Raw genomic sequence first — 15912 nt, forward strand, 5'->3', positions numbered from 1 at the left:
CAGTTGGACCTGTTCCAACAATGAGAAGTACAAATTGTCATGTCAAAAAGGAGCTTTACAATGTCGGGGGGGGAGCGGGGGGAAGGATTGGGTGGGTGGGGGGGGAGGCTGGGAAGGGAGGTGAAGGGTAAACAAAGGAGGAGGCTGCAATGCTTGGTAAGAAATGTATGCATTATTTTTCCCGTGTAATTGTAACCCCTCTGTACAGTATGTTCACAAACAAAATAAAATTAAAAAAATGCATTGGCATTAGTTGTATTTTTTAAAGGTTACCTAGCAGATGAAAGTTGCATGAAAAGCAACACATGAGTTCACTCAGCATAACATTATTCAAAACCTAGTACATATCAGGCTTTATTCCAGGTGTTTGATATAAAATAGAAGACAAAACAGACCTTTTCTCATGGTAGAGCTTACGTTAGAACACAGGAGACATACCTAGTAAACTGTAAATAAAATTCTTGCAATTTTGTATAGTTTACGTAGTTAGCAGCTACTAAGTGCTATGGAGCTAAAAGCCAATCAAGATGAGCAAATTAGAAAGTGTGGGAGAGTCATAACCATGGGAATGCAGCTGCTAAAAGAAAAAAAGGAGGACTCAGAAATCCCAGCAACAGGCTGGGAAGGTGGCTCAGTGGTAGAGCGCTTGCCTTGCATGCATGAGGCCCTGGGTTCGATTCCTCAGCACCACATAAGCAAAAAGAGAAAAGCCAGAAGTGGCGCTGTGGCTCAAGTGGTAGAGCGCTAGCCTTGACTTGATGAGCTGAGGGACAGCGCCCAGGCCCAGAGTTCAAACCCCACGACTGGACCCCCCCCCCAAAAAAAAAGAAATCCCAGCAACATGACCAACAAAAGTTTGGTATATTATTCTGGGGTTTCTCTGAAAGTTAGTGGGTAAGGTAAATGAGTAACATGCAGAATCGTCATCTTGCTTCCAGTAGCTAGCACACTACCCCTAGGCTACCCAGCCCTGAGATATCGTTAGTTAAAAACGAGTGCTGACTATATATTCAATTTTTAATGCAAAATACCTTCCCAGTGGAAAAGTTCACGGCCAACTTATTGAAGTTCATGAGGCAAACGCATTGGTTTGCCAAAGCCTATCAGAGAAGGTTGCTAAGTTTCTGGAAGTAAAGCTGGGACCATGCATCTCAGGACGCAGACGTCCCCAACTGCTGTCCCAGAACAGATGCCATTAATCCGCCTCACACAAAGCTACTCATTTTGAAAAGGAAGATATTGCATGAGAAATCAGAACTATTACTGCCCGATAGTTAAAATAGCAAGTTGAGTTCTTTTGAACACTCTCATATACAACAGAACTGCATCTGGGCACTAGTGGCTCATGTCTATCATTCTAGCTACTCAAGAGGCTGACATCTGAGGATCGCAGTTGGAAGCCAGCCCAGTGAAGAAAGTCCATAAGACTCTTCTTCAATTAACCAGCTAAAGCCAAGAAGTGGAACCTGAATTCCAATGGTAGAGCATCTTGCTTTGAGCATAATAGCTCAGGGATGGCAATGAGGCCTAGAGTTTTCAAGACTGGCACCACCCCCCACCCAAAAAAAAGAACTTCAAACATTAGGCCAGGGGATGGAATACCAGAACGAGAGTATTTTAAAGAGAAAATGGCTTTTAAAAATGAGATGGATAGAGATTCTGTGGGAGCTGATGGCTCCGTCTAATGCGAGGCCCTAAAAAATGAAGTTTGGAAAATGTCCATCACAAGAGCCTCAAAGCAAAAGCAGATCGGAGGGGGAGGTTTCATGCACCACATCCTGCTGGCCTTGTGAAGAAAAGACTTAGCGAGCTGGGGTTTCCTAGACACAGACTCCAATGCACACCTTTAGCAGTGACCCCAGAATGGCTCACAGGAAGAAAGGTCATCAGCATTTCTTTCATTCAAAGAGCATCTAGTATGCCTCAGCTCTGCTGCTTCTGACCAACTGAGGACCGACACTGGTCTGCCTAGGCCCTCAGTGCCCATCTTTTTGGAACAGGGTATGTGCAGTTGTGGCTCTCAGGAGCTTAAACTTAACATCTTACACTATGATGCGCCCGTAGCTCATTTTGGACAACAGCACCTGTTCTGATTAAGTCAGGATGAACAGTGTTCGTTTCCATCTCTACTATCACAAGTTAGCACACATTTTGGGAATTAAAGAACCCTCCCCCCCAAAAAAAAGTACTTGGGTTTGATGCTATCTCTTAGTTTTGTTTTCTCAAGGCTGGCAATCTACCACTTGAGCTACAGCTCTTATTTCTGTTGTTGTTTTTGTTGTTGGTTAATTAGAGATAAGAGTCTCATAGACTTTTCTACCCAGACTGGCTCAGAACGCAGTCCTTCGATCTCCTGAGCTGCTAGGATTACAAACATGAGCCACCAGAGACTGGCTTAGGGAACAGTCCTTTTGTAATTTCATGTTGTGCAGGGTAGAAGTTTGGGCATCGTGTGACTCAGTTGCTTCTGTGCTCTGGGCTTTACAGGGTTGAAGTCAAGGTGGTGGCGGCTGTATTCTTTCTGGAAGCTCTGTGCCTGGGCTCCAAGTTCCTTCTGGGTTGGAAGAATCAGGTGAGTCCCTGTTTCCTTGTCCACGTTGGTAGCAGGTTATTGTTTCTAGAGTTTTCCTGGCTCTTCTGGCACATCTAGCGCCTTCAGATCAGCAGCTGTGTTAACGTTCTCTCCTGCTTGGTTTCTTGAGTCTCCTCAGAGCCTCCTTTTTGCCTCTCACTCTCTTTGACCGAGTTGACCTTGTTCCCACCACCCAGATAGTCCAGGCTGACCTCTCTATCTTAAGGTGACTCATTATCAGTCTTTCATTTCTTTGGCAAAAGCCCTTCAAAGCAATGGACCACCAGGAAACTGTAACTTCTGGGACATGTTTAGAATTCCACAGCCACGCAGTTAGCAAGTGCTAACCAAGGCCCCTCTCCCATTGTGGCTGTTGATTCAAGCAAGGTCCTGAAGCACTGTTTGCATTGTTTTATGGAGTTTGGCTGCTGTTTGAAAGCAGCAAGTTCTCAGATATGGAGAGAGTGCAAAGAGTCAGGGAGACCAGCTGGGCTGACCTAGAGGAGGGCAGGAGAGAATGGCTGGAGCTGAGGTGGGTGAGATGACTGTGGATGGTCTTCAGTATCCCTGGAACGGAAATGGGAAGAAGCCACGGGAGGGTGGATTGTTGGGCTGAGCTCTGAGTTGCGGAGCAGAACGTTTAGGCTGCTGTGGAGGATGGAGAGCATTCACTTGCCACCGTGGCCAGACGGAGCGTGTTTAAGAAGTGTAACAAAGAGGCGCCGTTGCCCAGGGGTAAAATGGCTTCATCCCAGGGGGGCACGGGCAGTCAAGGTGGAGAAGAGAAAAGATCTTGGAGGGTGAAATGTCTGGTGATGGCTTCCTAGTGAGACTAGACTTCTGTTTGGCCTCGTATTTTGTGGCTCTTCTCCTCAGTTCATTATACATCAAGTTTCTACTTTCAACAAACGTTTTTTGATTTTTAAAAATTATACCGCATGATGATGTAGTATGCTGTGTTAGGAGTTGGGAGGCAACAAATCCTATTGGATACCACCTGGCAAGAACTGGTCTCGCCAGGTTTGTTAACAGAGCTCATGGCATTTATATTATCTGACCGCATTCGGCTTTCCAGTGTCTCCTCCAGTCCCCTTGGCTCCTATTTATTTCCTTCTCGTTTCAGTTTGGGCTATACAATGCAAAGCCTCTCAACAGTGAAGGAATAGCTTAAAAGGGATCAGTGGTGATTCTTGTTTGTCTTTGAGATTACGGGTTACTAGGTAGCTCAGGCTGGCCTTGAACTTTTGATTCTTTTACCTCCCAAGTGCTAGAATTACAGGCAGGCACCCATGCACTTGGCTCTCATTTCTCTAGGTCCATTCTGATTTCTTCCGCTCATGCGGCCCATTGGAGACTACTCATTTTCAGGGCCTGGACAAGGACGATCATGGAGGCTCAGTGTGTTTTTCTAGGTGAGAGAGAGGTTCTCTGTTCATAAGCAACAACCTGGACCTTCAGCAGACAGCACCAGTGAAAATACATAAACCTCATACAGATCCATCACCACGGCACACAGCCTTCCCGGATCTTGTATTCCTCCTTCGGGGAGGGGGAGGCTCTGATATCAGATTGTCTCTCAGCTTAAATTAATCCCAGATCTTCCATCTAACACGGAGGTACCTCAGGCATGTATTTATAAAGAGAGGATAAAAATCAGGCTGGAGGAAATAACTTGTATGAAGGAGTCCACAGATGGGAGTTATTAGGAGCGTTTGCACTGTTGGGGAGAGCATGCTAGCATATTGCTTTGTTTGGGGATGGGGGGGGTTGACAGTTTAGAGGGCAAGAGGTCTTATCACTAGGGGAAATAGGTTCGAAGAAGGTCCATGTCCCCAGGACACTAGTTTGGTGAAGGACTCTTGGCAATTTATTGCTCTAGCGGTGGGCAGAGTTGCTGTGAGCTGCCTCCTCTTCTATGCGCCCAGGTGACAGCTGAGTTCCCTTTCCTCCCATTTAAATGCCTTGAAGTAGCCCTCAACCCCCCGGGGCTGATTCTAGCAGGGTCCCCTCAGCGTTTTGTCTGAATGAATGCTTCCTAAATAGCTTGGCAAGAGCCCAAAAGGCATTGGAGGTGTTGCTCATCTATGGTGGAGTGCTTGCTTTTGCAAGGCCCTGGGTTTCTTCTTCAGTACCAGTGCAGGTGGGGCGTTGGTGGGAGGGGAGTGGGGGCAGGAGGAAGAGGCCAAAAGGTGACTTGATGGGGTTCTTGGGCAAGTCAATGAGTCTCCCTGAGAAGAGGCTTGAATGGCTCTGGTGATGAGGACGTGGAGGAAAGACACCAAATCCTCCTCCCCGAAGCTGCACACGCTGCCTGCTCTCTGCCCAGGTGTCCAGAGTCTTCCTCCACACAACCTGTGAGCGGCTTTCTGCATTTGTACAAGTTCCCCTCCCCCTCCCCCTCTATCTTATACTCTCTTAGTCTCCCTCCCTCCTCCCTCTCTTCCTTCCTTCCTTCCTTCTTCCCGTCCTCCCTCCCTCCCTCTCTCTGTCCTTCCTTCCTTCCTTCCTCCCTCCCTCCCTCTGTCCTTTTCCTTCCTTCTCTCCCCCTGTCCTTCTTTCCTTCCTTCCCTCCCTCCCTCCCTTTCCCTCACATTTCTTAGATTTACAAATCCTGCTTAGCCTTCAAGACTCAGGTCAGAAGGCACTCCTCTCTGGCATCTTTTTATTCATTCATTCCACAGCTATTTCTTAAGCAAGCCGTGCTAGACACATAAGCTGCAGCTGTGAGCAAGATGGAGCATCGGCTCCCAGGGAGCTGAGTGACAGACAGCAAACAAGTAAGCGAACCCGCCCAGAACGTCAAGGTTTGGTAAGTGCTAGGGGGGAAAATGCCCACAGCGGGTTTGAGGGGAATGGTAGAGGGTCTGCTTTCTGAAGAAACTATTATTGTTATTGCTATTATTAACTTAGACCAGGGGATGGGAAGCCTCCAGCATGTGACCAGCAGGGTTGGGAGGCCCCGCTCTGCTGGTTCTGGCCCAGGAAGGAAAGGTAAACCCGTGACCAGAGTGTGAGGCAGGAGGGAGGCAGACCGAGGCCATCTCAGGAATGACGTCCAGACTTGACTCGTGTGAATGGACAGGGCACATAGGAGAAAAAGGAGAAAGGAGGAGAAAGGAGGAAAGGGGGCAATACATGTAGCCTGGAGTTTCTCTAGCAGTTCAGGGTGGAGATGAGGCACAGAGCGACATTAGTTAGAGATTCATGATTAGTTACTGTTCATGATTTTTTTTGGGGGGGTCTGATATTTGAATTCGGGGCTCCTAAGCAGCTCACCGAGGTTATTACTCTTGCTTTTATTATGAACCAGATACCTTTTAGGTCCCCAGACTCGGGTATTTTGTTATTGCAATGGAAAGTTATACCTTCTCACTCTCCTCCTCAGAGTCCTCCCTGATCCGCTTATCCCTTGGGGGAATAGTGAATTTCTCCCTCCTTTGTAGGTTTATAGTATGATCCTTGCTGGACGCTGATGGCTCACGCCTATAATCCTAGCTACTCAGCAGGGTGAGATTTGAGGATTGCTTTTCAAAGCCAGCTCAGACAGATAATTCCATGAGAATGTTATTCCCAAATAGCCATCAAAAAGACAGAACTGGAGGTGCGGCTCAAGTGGTAGAGCACTAACAATGAACAGGAGAAAAAAACTGCTGAACTAGAATGTGAAGCTGAGTTCAGGCCCCAATTCTGGAAATGTCCCAACCAGAAATAAATAAATAAATACAAGCCCTTCAAGTTCCTAGGTGATTAGATTTCTGTAGGCTACACATCGTATATCACATCCAGCATATTAAATTTCACCTTCATCCCACATTAAATTTAATTATACATGATTTCTGAAGAGTGACGTTACAATTGACCAGTTTGATATGTTGCATTTTGCAGATATTTAATTAAGGTCTCATTTGATCTTGACCTCTGTGGTTTAATTTGCACAGCCAACGTTGTTGGTTTCATTCTAGGTTTGGATACCCTTGGCAAACTTTCCTGCCAGGGCCTGGGATTCCAGTGTATCATGGGTAAAGTCAGCTGATCCTCTGGATTCCTAACAATATTACAGGCTCCTTTATGGACACTTCATGGCTTCCTGTTATATTCACGTGTTCCTGAGTCTTTTCCCTCCTTTAGGTGATACGCTGGAAGAAGGCAAGACCCTCAGAGCTTGATCACTAGCTGGGACTCAACAATGTTTACTTTTGGAAGCAATAACATTTGAGTTCATCAATGGGAAAAAGAAAGCAACTCCACTGATAGGGTATGTTTTCTGCTTTCACTTAGGAAAGGGATCTTACATCTGTCTTGCAACACATTACATGTGTAATACGAACTTGGTTTTCTCTGGCACTCTTAAAAAGGAAGTAGTGTTTTGCACAAGGTTGAAGCAATGGGCTTGATTCCCAGCCAGACCCCCAGCTAGTAATGATTCTTGCATTAAAAAACTCACCTTTATAGGCTTGAGTTTTGTATGGGTCCCATTAACTAAGGCGATTTTTATAAAACCTGGTCTGTCTGAAAACACTGCATTCTTTAAAATTTTTTTTTTTGTGGGTGTGTTACTGGAGTTTGAACTCAGAGCGTTGGGCTTGCTCAGTTGGGTTGCTCAGCTGGTACAATACCACTTGAGCTATACCTCTGTCTCTGCTTTTTTTTTTTTTTGCTGGTTATATTGGGGACCTTGTTGTCCAGGCTGACTTTGAACTGTGGTTTTCTGGATCTCAGTCTCCTGAGTCGTTAGAATTATAGGCATGAACCACTGGTATAAAGGTTGCATTCTCTTTTTTTTGTTTTCCCCCAAATTGAAAAAATACAGAAACACTTTAGATCTTACAGCTCAATCTCAACGTTTCTGGAATTTTCTAGAAAGTGAGATGCAAAATAGCTTTCGTTGCTTGATTTCTGATGCTGGAAGAAAACACAAAAAACAAGATTGTCTGTAAACAAGGCAATCATAACCGAGTCGAGTCATTCTTCAGTCTGGGCACAGTGGAAAGATTCCTTGCTGATTCAGGCCGCAGGCTGGTGCTCACAATGGTGTTGGACGGCAGCATCCTTCTTGTGAAACCTTTTTGCTCAGTCTGGACCAGATCATCACCCTTGTGATGAGGAGGGGTCATGACTGCATGGATTTCAGAGCACGGTTAGGTACCAAGGAGCTCCAACGAGCTGCAGTGAGATCCAGTCTCTCTTGGCTATGTCCTGCTGAGCGCGTCAGAGCCTCTAAAGTACTCTGTGGAGAACTTCAGATTTTATGGGTTGCCAACAAAACTAAAATTGACCAGAGAGGAGAGGCAGGTTTATGTTTTCTATGCCATTTATTTACATTGAGTGGAGCCCAGCCCAGGTCAGGTAAGGTCAAGCTACAGCTGCACTTTGTTCCCCTGCGCCATTTTCTAGTAGAGGCTGGAAGGAGGGAGTAGCAAACTGGCCAGGCCAGAGTTTGAAATTGCCTCCAATTCTATTCCTCATGTGGCTGTCTACTATTGCTCTCTTTGTGTGAGACTGAGGGTGATAGAAATGCATGAAGAGCACACATTTATTTTCTACTTCAGCCGCATTGACACTCTTTTCGTTTGGAAGAGAGAAGGGGAGGTGGTGTATCTTTTCATAGTCAGATGTGCCTAAAGTGTGGACCACTTGGACTGAGAGAATTTAATTTGCAAGGTGTCCAAAACGAAGAGTAGATTGTTGAAGGGTAAATAATGACGGTGATCGAAGTGATCAGAAGTGTGATCAGCAGCTTTTGGTATTGGGGTAGAGAAAGAGAGAATTCTGATCAGTCTGTGGATGGGCTGTTGATGGGAGCTGAGGCTGGCATTCTCTCCACCTTCTACCAGATATACACATGTAGATGCTTCCTGGCTAATTCGTTATAGGCTGAAACACTGCGCTTGGTATTAACGGACTAATTAGATCAAAATCATGAAAAGCCTTTGTTATCCTGAACATCTCTAGTGCAGCACGTTCATTGGTAATGGCCTAACAAACCAGTTCAGTCCAGAAGCGTCTGTCTGTTCTGAACTTACTTACTATCCCACACATTTGAGGTGATTTTAACATGCAGGACTTCCTATGAAATTATGAGCCTGGGCGTGTCATCGCTACCGATCAAAGTCTATAAGCCTTGCTTCTGTGTATTTTTTAATGTGTAGACAAGATAATACATCTCTCTCTCAACTCTAGCGTTTTTGACAATTAAGACAGGCAGGCTATGTCGACATCAACACATAATATGCTGTGGATGCCCACACAGTGGATGTCAAGTTAAATTAAGGTCTTTCTTTCTTTCTATTGGGACTTCATGACTGTGTGAGGAGCTGATATCTCCCTCAGAAGACAGGGCCTTGAACCTGCAGTGTTTGTGATTGCTGGATTCACAAACATCTATAGCCACGGGGGTTTTTGGCTGACTATCTAGCCCTATCCTGTAAGATGTTCTGGAACATCATCTTCTGAGTGTCCAGATATCAAGTCACTGCCAACATGACACAAAGTATCAGCCACTGAGCAAAGCCATCTTTCCCTTTAGCAGCTTGTATTCTCTCTCCATTTTGCCATCGCCCATCCCACATCTATACACACACAGGGCCCAGTGTACAACAGCAGCCGCAGAATGCAGGTCTAGATGATGCGGAGCATGGACACCAACATCGGAGCCACTAGAAGCTCTTGGAGATACTTTTCAATGCCTGCTTTCCAAAAATCAGACTTGCCATCCACGCATGTCTGTATCTCACGCGCTTCTTTCTTACAGAGCTGTTAGTCTCATCTTTCCCATCCCACCTCTGCAACTTTCCTGAGACCCTTCGTTCATCTCCACCCTTCCCTTCAACTGCCGCTTCCATGGAGAAACAGAGAGGTTTCTCACTACCTTACCCTTGCAGAGATGTTTCTATGTGGGTATGAACAGATGAAATAAACAGGAACTTAGGTTAATTTAATAGAAAAAATAAAATATGGAATAACATTGAATTTGGCCAGTTTCAATTACAACCATTTGACTGTATTTTACAAAAAAAACAACTGAACATTTTACACATGTACAGTATTTTTTTTTTCAGTAAAGGGGGCTGAGATTTAACAATGGGTCATTTTTCATTAGTGAAGTTGAAAATCAAAAGACAAAAAAAAAGAGAACAGAAGATAGGGCTTTTGTTTCTAGAAGGTTAGAGCATTTGTTCACGTCTCCAAACTTTGTACTATCCATTACATATCTCATTATGAATATATATATATATATTTATACATAATATATAACATTAACTTAAACTTTGAAAGCATTATGTTCTATTAATAATGTCATATAGATAAACGAGGCAGTGACACTATAGTTTGAACCAGTCTTCCTATGAGGTGGCCAGGGAGGAAATGGAATGCACTAGTGGACCCAAAAGGATTTGGTTGTCATGTGGATGGTTATTTGTTTAAGCACAGAGATCCCGCTTCTGTCTTTCCTCTCACCATGACCTGTACCTCAAGTATTATGGGCTAGTCCAAGTAGGTAATTTCATTGCAGGCAAAGATTTCGCTCAATCATCTGCTTAAGCTTGCTTTAGGATCATGTTTCCTTCTGGTAATTTGAACACTGTGCTTTAAAGTGTCAAATCTATATGTTGTCCCCAAGATTACCTTCTTCTGAAGGGGGAAGATGGTCAGCAAATCTGTCAGTTGCTCAGGTACATATGATTGATTATGGGACTTGAAATCATCACAATGCAAGAATGAGGCTCATGAAGACTATTTACTTATTATTCACCTTGGACTGGCAGTTATTCGATGTCTAGGAATATTTCTGAGACAGATTTTTTTTACTAGCATGCTGCTCCCAGAATGACTTTAGTATTCATCCATTCCTTCCCAAGACTGCCTGTACTAAATCACTCTCAGCAGCAAAGCTAATGGCATCTGGGAAGCAAAGCTCTCTAAAACTTAGTGCCTGCAATATTTGGCTAGTCCCTCCCAAAGCGAATGAGGTCACTATGGAGATTTGATATGAAAAGTGAAGAAACTTGGTATCAGTCTCCCTTTCCCTCCATGGAGGAGCTGTGAAACGAACTGCCAGGTTTTTTTTTCATTTCTGACCATTGATCCACAACAGTTTCCTCGTAATTCATTCTGCGAGAGCCCATGAAATATTTATGGAGTTATAGAAAACCAGTGAAGAAATTTCTAAAGAAAAGAAAACAAAAGAAACAAACAACCCCCCCCCCAACAAAAACATTAACCCCCCTCCAAAACAACCCAGATGATTTCATCAACATTCAATGGACAAGAGTGTAGGAGAATGGTCTAGCGAGAGAGGAACAAAAGAGTGAGAAAATACAGGACTGAGGGTACAATTGTGCCGCCCATATTCAATTTCCAGTTTTATTATTTTTTTTCAAATGACAAGAGGAAAAGACTTCAGATAAGCACCATTGAAAAACATTGCCCGGCTGTCTTGAGCACAAGCTTAAATAGATTTAAATAAATTCCATTTCTTAAAAAATACAAGGACCTCTTAGAAACTTTTGACTCCAGGAAGAAATTTCCTGCATCATATCCAAAATGCTTCCCATTGTGATCAACGGAATTTCTGATGATCTTCAAGAGAGGCTATGGGGGATAATGGTGAGATAGCACCAAGAGATTGTGCAGGGTTTAGGAATTTAACTCTCAAAGTTTTAGGGGAGCTGAGTCAGTCTCAGCTCTTTTCTGTCCTCTGGATTTTTGCCATCACCAATTGTCCTGCATGGAACAATCCTGTTAGACTAGCCGTGTTAAAACAACCCAATCTTCCATGGAAAAAAAAACCAGTAGCAGCAAGTCTATCTGATAGAAACCAGTGGCACAGACTTATCAAGTGAGTTAAACGTAAAGACTAGTACAGAATGCACCAAGCAACTTACATGTGGAAAGTATCAGTGTTGAGCTATGAAACACTACGACAAACAACACTGAATGCTAGTCTACAGGATGTTCCCTAAGCCCTTGGGTCCATTTTCCTGCCATTTCCCCCTGTGGTGGGCTCCAGCATGGAAATGAAGTGATGTAAGAGCCTGCTGTTTGATTTTCATCTGTGCACATTCTTGTGATGTTTTGGAAAAAAAAATATTTTTAGGCATTTCAAAGGGGGAAACAAGTAAGTTAGATGCAAAAGAAATGAAAAAAAAATAAAAACAAGAAAAGGACCTTCAGAACTCAGAGCAGGAAATCAAATCATTACTTTTAACATCAAATTTTGGCATCAAATACTTTGGTCATACAATACTGTCTCTGTAATTCTGGCTGTTTAGTACTTAAACACCCAGTTCTAAAAGGTAGGCTTGTTGTAGGTTTATTTTTTTTTCCATTTAAGTTCTGACAAAACAGTTCACCAGCATCTCCCTGCACAAACTTGAGAGAGAGAGAAAAAAAAAAGATAGCAAGAAAGAGAGAGGTGGCTTGCTTTTTTTTGGCTTTTTTTCTTTTTAATAATATGGAATGATCTATAAGTCTACAGGAACAAAGAAATTTAGATAGCCGCTCAGCCTTGGAATGTACATGTTTTGCAGCAGAGTTGTTGAAGAACCTTCCGTTGACACAGATTGTTCTTTTTCACAAGCACACAGAAGCCTCCTTCCGCCCAGGACTCTTCCGTTGCTTTTCCGGAAGTCAGCAAGACAGAAGGAGGAGTAGAGGTTGAAAGCACCATGATGCACACACGGAAGGAGGTTTTGATTGGCCAGAGAGGCAGATCGGGGGGGTTGGAAGAGGTCATTCAGGAGCAGTCAACAAGGAGGAAATTTGGTCCACCCAAAAGTGATTTCAGTCAACAGCATGGTTTTTCAAGAAGAGATAATTGCAGTCCCGTGGTATATGTGATTGGTATCCATTGTGAAAGGAAAAAAAAAAGATTGGAGAAAGAATAAATTAGAAATCAATAATAACACAAGCAAGGATTTTCTTTCTTCCCAGAATTACAAGGAGTAGAGAATATTCAGTCATTTCTAACATATTTCATTGAATCCAAGACACAAGGATTTCAGATGCATCATTAGGTATGACAGAAAAAATAAAGCTTTGTAACTAGCCTGTGATACCATAGTTCTCTGATCAATTAGAATTTTAATTAAAGGATTTGTCATTTAACATAGAGTTTTGTTTCGATGCTTGTACAATGAGCCTTCTTTTGAATACTGAATAATGATTTAAACTTTTGAAGCTCTATTAAACTACTGTTAAGAAAGCAGAAGCCAGGTGCCAATTAGTAATTCAGCTGAATGGCCAATTCTGTGCCCAGACCTCCTATCGAAGCAGTGACACGTATGTCCTACTTACCATCTGCCAGTCAAAGCAGCATAAACTGCCATACATTATAAGATGCATCTGGTTTCAGAGATCTTAAAATGTTTCTTTAAGTGTGTCTTGGAATCATAGAAATATGACCACTGAAAGGGAACGAACAGTACATTCTTACAAGCAGTTGTCATGTGCCTTGAAAGTTCTCTGAGCCATGAAGAACCTCTTCTTTTGTGTGTATGTGAAGGGAAGGGTATGGGGGGACCTGGAGATCTCACTCGACATTTTTGCTCAAGGCTGATGTTCTACACTGGAGCTATAACTCTACTTCTATGTTTCTGGTGGTAAATTGGAGATAAGAATCTCATGGACTTTCCCTCCTAGGCTGGCTTTGAGCGATGGTCCAAACTTCTGAATAGCTAGGATTGCAGGCGTGAGTCACTGGTGCTTGGTTAAGGATTTGAACTGACTTGCCAGTGAACTCATTCTGATGAACCTTTTTTGTTTTCCGCTCTTTCCCACGATCCTGACACTTCGCTTTTTTACCAATTTCCCATATGTACAACTTACTCCACGTCCATCAGGAGTTTATCAAAGGTTGTCAAACCATCACACACTTGAAATTGCCCAGGACCCAGGTGAGAGACAGAACCTTTGCAATGTCCCTCTGTCAATCCTTTGTCCCCCTGGGTTTTCTGCTCATCTTCCCATAAGCAGTGAAGGTTGTGGTCAGATATAAAGGCCCCAGACTTTTAAGTAAAAGGTGATCTTCGGGGAATTGTCACATCAGGCCTCACACCCCAATAGGGTGAAGTGAGAATTTATCCTGGCCAAGAAATCTCAGAGCCCGGGCCTGAGTGAGTTCACAAGGATGCAGCCACCTGCAATGTGTTGAGGAAATCAGAGCCATGCTCTATTTGTGGCAGCAGAAACCCTATTTTCTGGGCCCTTCTGCAGTTCTGCAGAAGGAGCTGTGGAATAACAATGCAGCTGCAGTAGCATTATGGTCTTCGTTTTATGCTTATGAGGGACATAAGGCCCAGAGAAGTTTATAACCTGCCCCAGGATCTGAAGCTCTGGAATATAACATTCTGACGCATAAGCCCACCGTCGACCAACAGCAGTACTGGGCTGCCTGTCCAGCAGAATTTACAAACGCCAAAGCATTCAATCGAAGGCACAGAATGAAGTTAGGACAACGGTCTTGCCACTGAGACAAACATCTTCTATTTCTTACTTTCTAAAGCACGCACAAATGCATACTTTCTATTTATTTTAGTGATCCCAAAGGTATTTTGAACCGCCATTCAATGTCTTTGTCTTATTGATATGGATTTTATGTGTAAAGACTAGGCCTCTGTGAATTCCACGGAATACCAAAGCTCATTAAGTGCTGGAATTGAAAGAACTTGAATTGATTGATTTTACAGATGAGGAAACTGTGGCTAGAGGTGAGGGAATGTGGCATGTGCCAAACTATCAGGGGAATGGGAGCTGTACATTAAAAACAGGTGGGAACTTCTAGAAATATCCGTGCCCAGGCTACATTCCAGGCCAAGTCAATGAGAATCTTGGGGAAAGCGTGGGGTTCAGCACCTTTGTTAAGAACCACTGGTGCAAAAAAAAAAGAAATGGATCAGCATTTATAATGCTTCAGGCCTACATTTTGTCTATCACTTTCTAGCATCCTATTTTGGAATCTCCTTTCTGGAAGACTAGAATATTCATTACTAGCCTCATGGGCTTCATGAAAGATTCAGATTCCATCCGATTATCATTTACATATGAAAATGACAAAAAAATCCAAATAGTAGAAGGGGCAGCCTCCCTGCTCCCAACCCAACAAAATTAAGGAATCTGCACTATTGTGTTTCATGCTACTATTATTTACTATTATTACTACTAAAGTTTCAGGCTCAAGTGGTAGAGCACCAGCTGTGAACAAGAAAGTCAAGTGAAACTACAAGACCCTGAGTTTTACCCCATACCAGGGTGTGTGTGTGTGTGTGTGTGTGTGTGCGCGCGCGCGCACAGACAGACAGACAGACAGACAGACAGACAGAGTGTTCTTAGCCTTTGTAAAGAAACAGAACATAGGAAAATTGTATGCATAATATTTACTGTAAAAAGAAGATTATAAAATATGCATGGCTTTAAAAAAGTTGAGTAAAAAGTACATATGGTAGAGACTGGAAAGAAATACATCAGAATTAACAAGAAAAGCCTACACATTATGATTCCAACTGTATGAAATTTTGCAGAGGGAATTCTGCCGAGACAGTAGGGGTTGGAAGGGAGAACAAATAGGCAGAGCACTGAAGGTTTCCAGGGCAATGAACCTGCTTGGTAAGAATGTGGAGGACACATCATTATGCCTTTGTTTAAACCAAGAGGATGCACAACACACTAAAGGCATATCCCAGTGTCCACTATGGGCCTTTGAGGACAGTGAAGGAGGGCCATGCAAGTGGATAGACAAGCAGTGTAAGAGCACTGTCTGTACTACTCAATTTTCATGTGGATTGAAAGCTGCTCAGAGAAATAAAGTTTATGAATTAAAAGAACTAATGAGCCACGTTGGTCAGTGGGACCACATGTGATGAATCTTCTTGCAATTAAAAAAAATAAAGGAAACAGCTGGGCATGATGGCATAACCCTGTAATCTCAGCACCCACAAAGCTGAAGCAGGAGTAAAGGTGTAGGCCAGCTTGAGATACAAACAAGTTTTAGGTCAGCCTGTGCTATAGTGAGACCCTGTCTGAAAATAAATAAATGAATAAAAATAGGACACTCAGCCCATTAGAGGCATACTAAAACAAGTGAATGTGAGCAAGATATTCGGCAGGTTGCATAGAATGTATGCTTATTAGTTTCTTTTTTGAAATGGAAATAGTGTTAGGCCTTAAAATAGAAATACCACACTTTGGTCAGAGATCCACATGAACACGTGTACTCACCATCTTTGCAGATGGCTCCCATCTGACACGCTCCTAGGTCTAAGAGATACCCACTGGGGCAGCTGGTACAGTTCTTGAACCCAGGGCCATTGCAAGTTAAGCAACTCGTATCACATCTGCAGGAA

The 15912-nt window shown here is 43.4% G+C and overlaps 1 protein-coding gene across 1 annotated transcript in view; it reads right to left on the reverse strand.

The window, feature by feature from the left end:
• Window positions 1-15912, reverse strand: part of Pcsk5 (proprotein convertase subtilisin/kexin type 5) — a 351177-nt gene that overhangs the window by 108907 nt on the left and 226358 nt on the right. The window contains exon 20 of the mRNA XM_013018392.1: window positions 15788-15903. Coding sequence (XP_012873846.1) covers window positions 15788-15903 — 116 coding nt within the window. The remainder of the gene's footprint in view (window positions 1-15787; window positions 15904-15912) is intronic.

This window comes from Dipodomys ordii, unplaced genomic scaffold (assembly GCF_000151885.1).
Source record: "Dipodomys ordii isolate 6190 unplaced genomic scaffold, Dord_2.0 Scaffold40, whole genome shotgun sequence".
NCBI lineage: Eukaryota > Metazoa > Chordata > Mammalia > Rodentia > Heteromyidae > Dipodomys > Dipodomys ordii.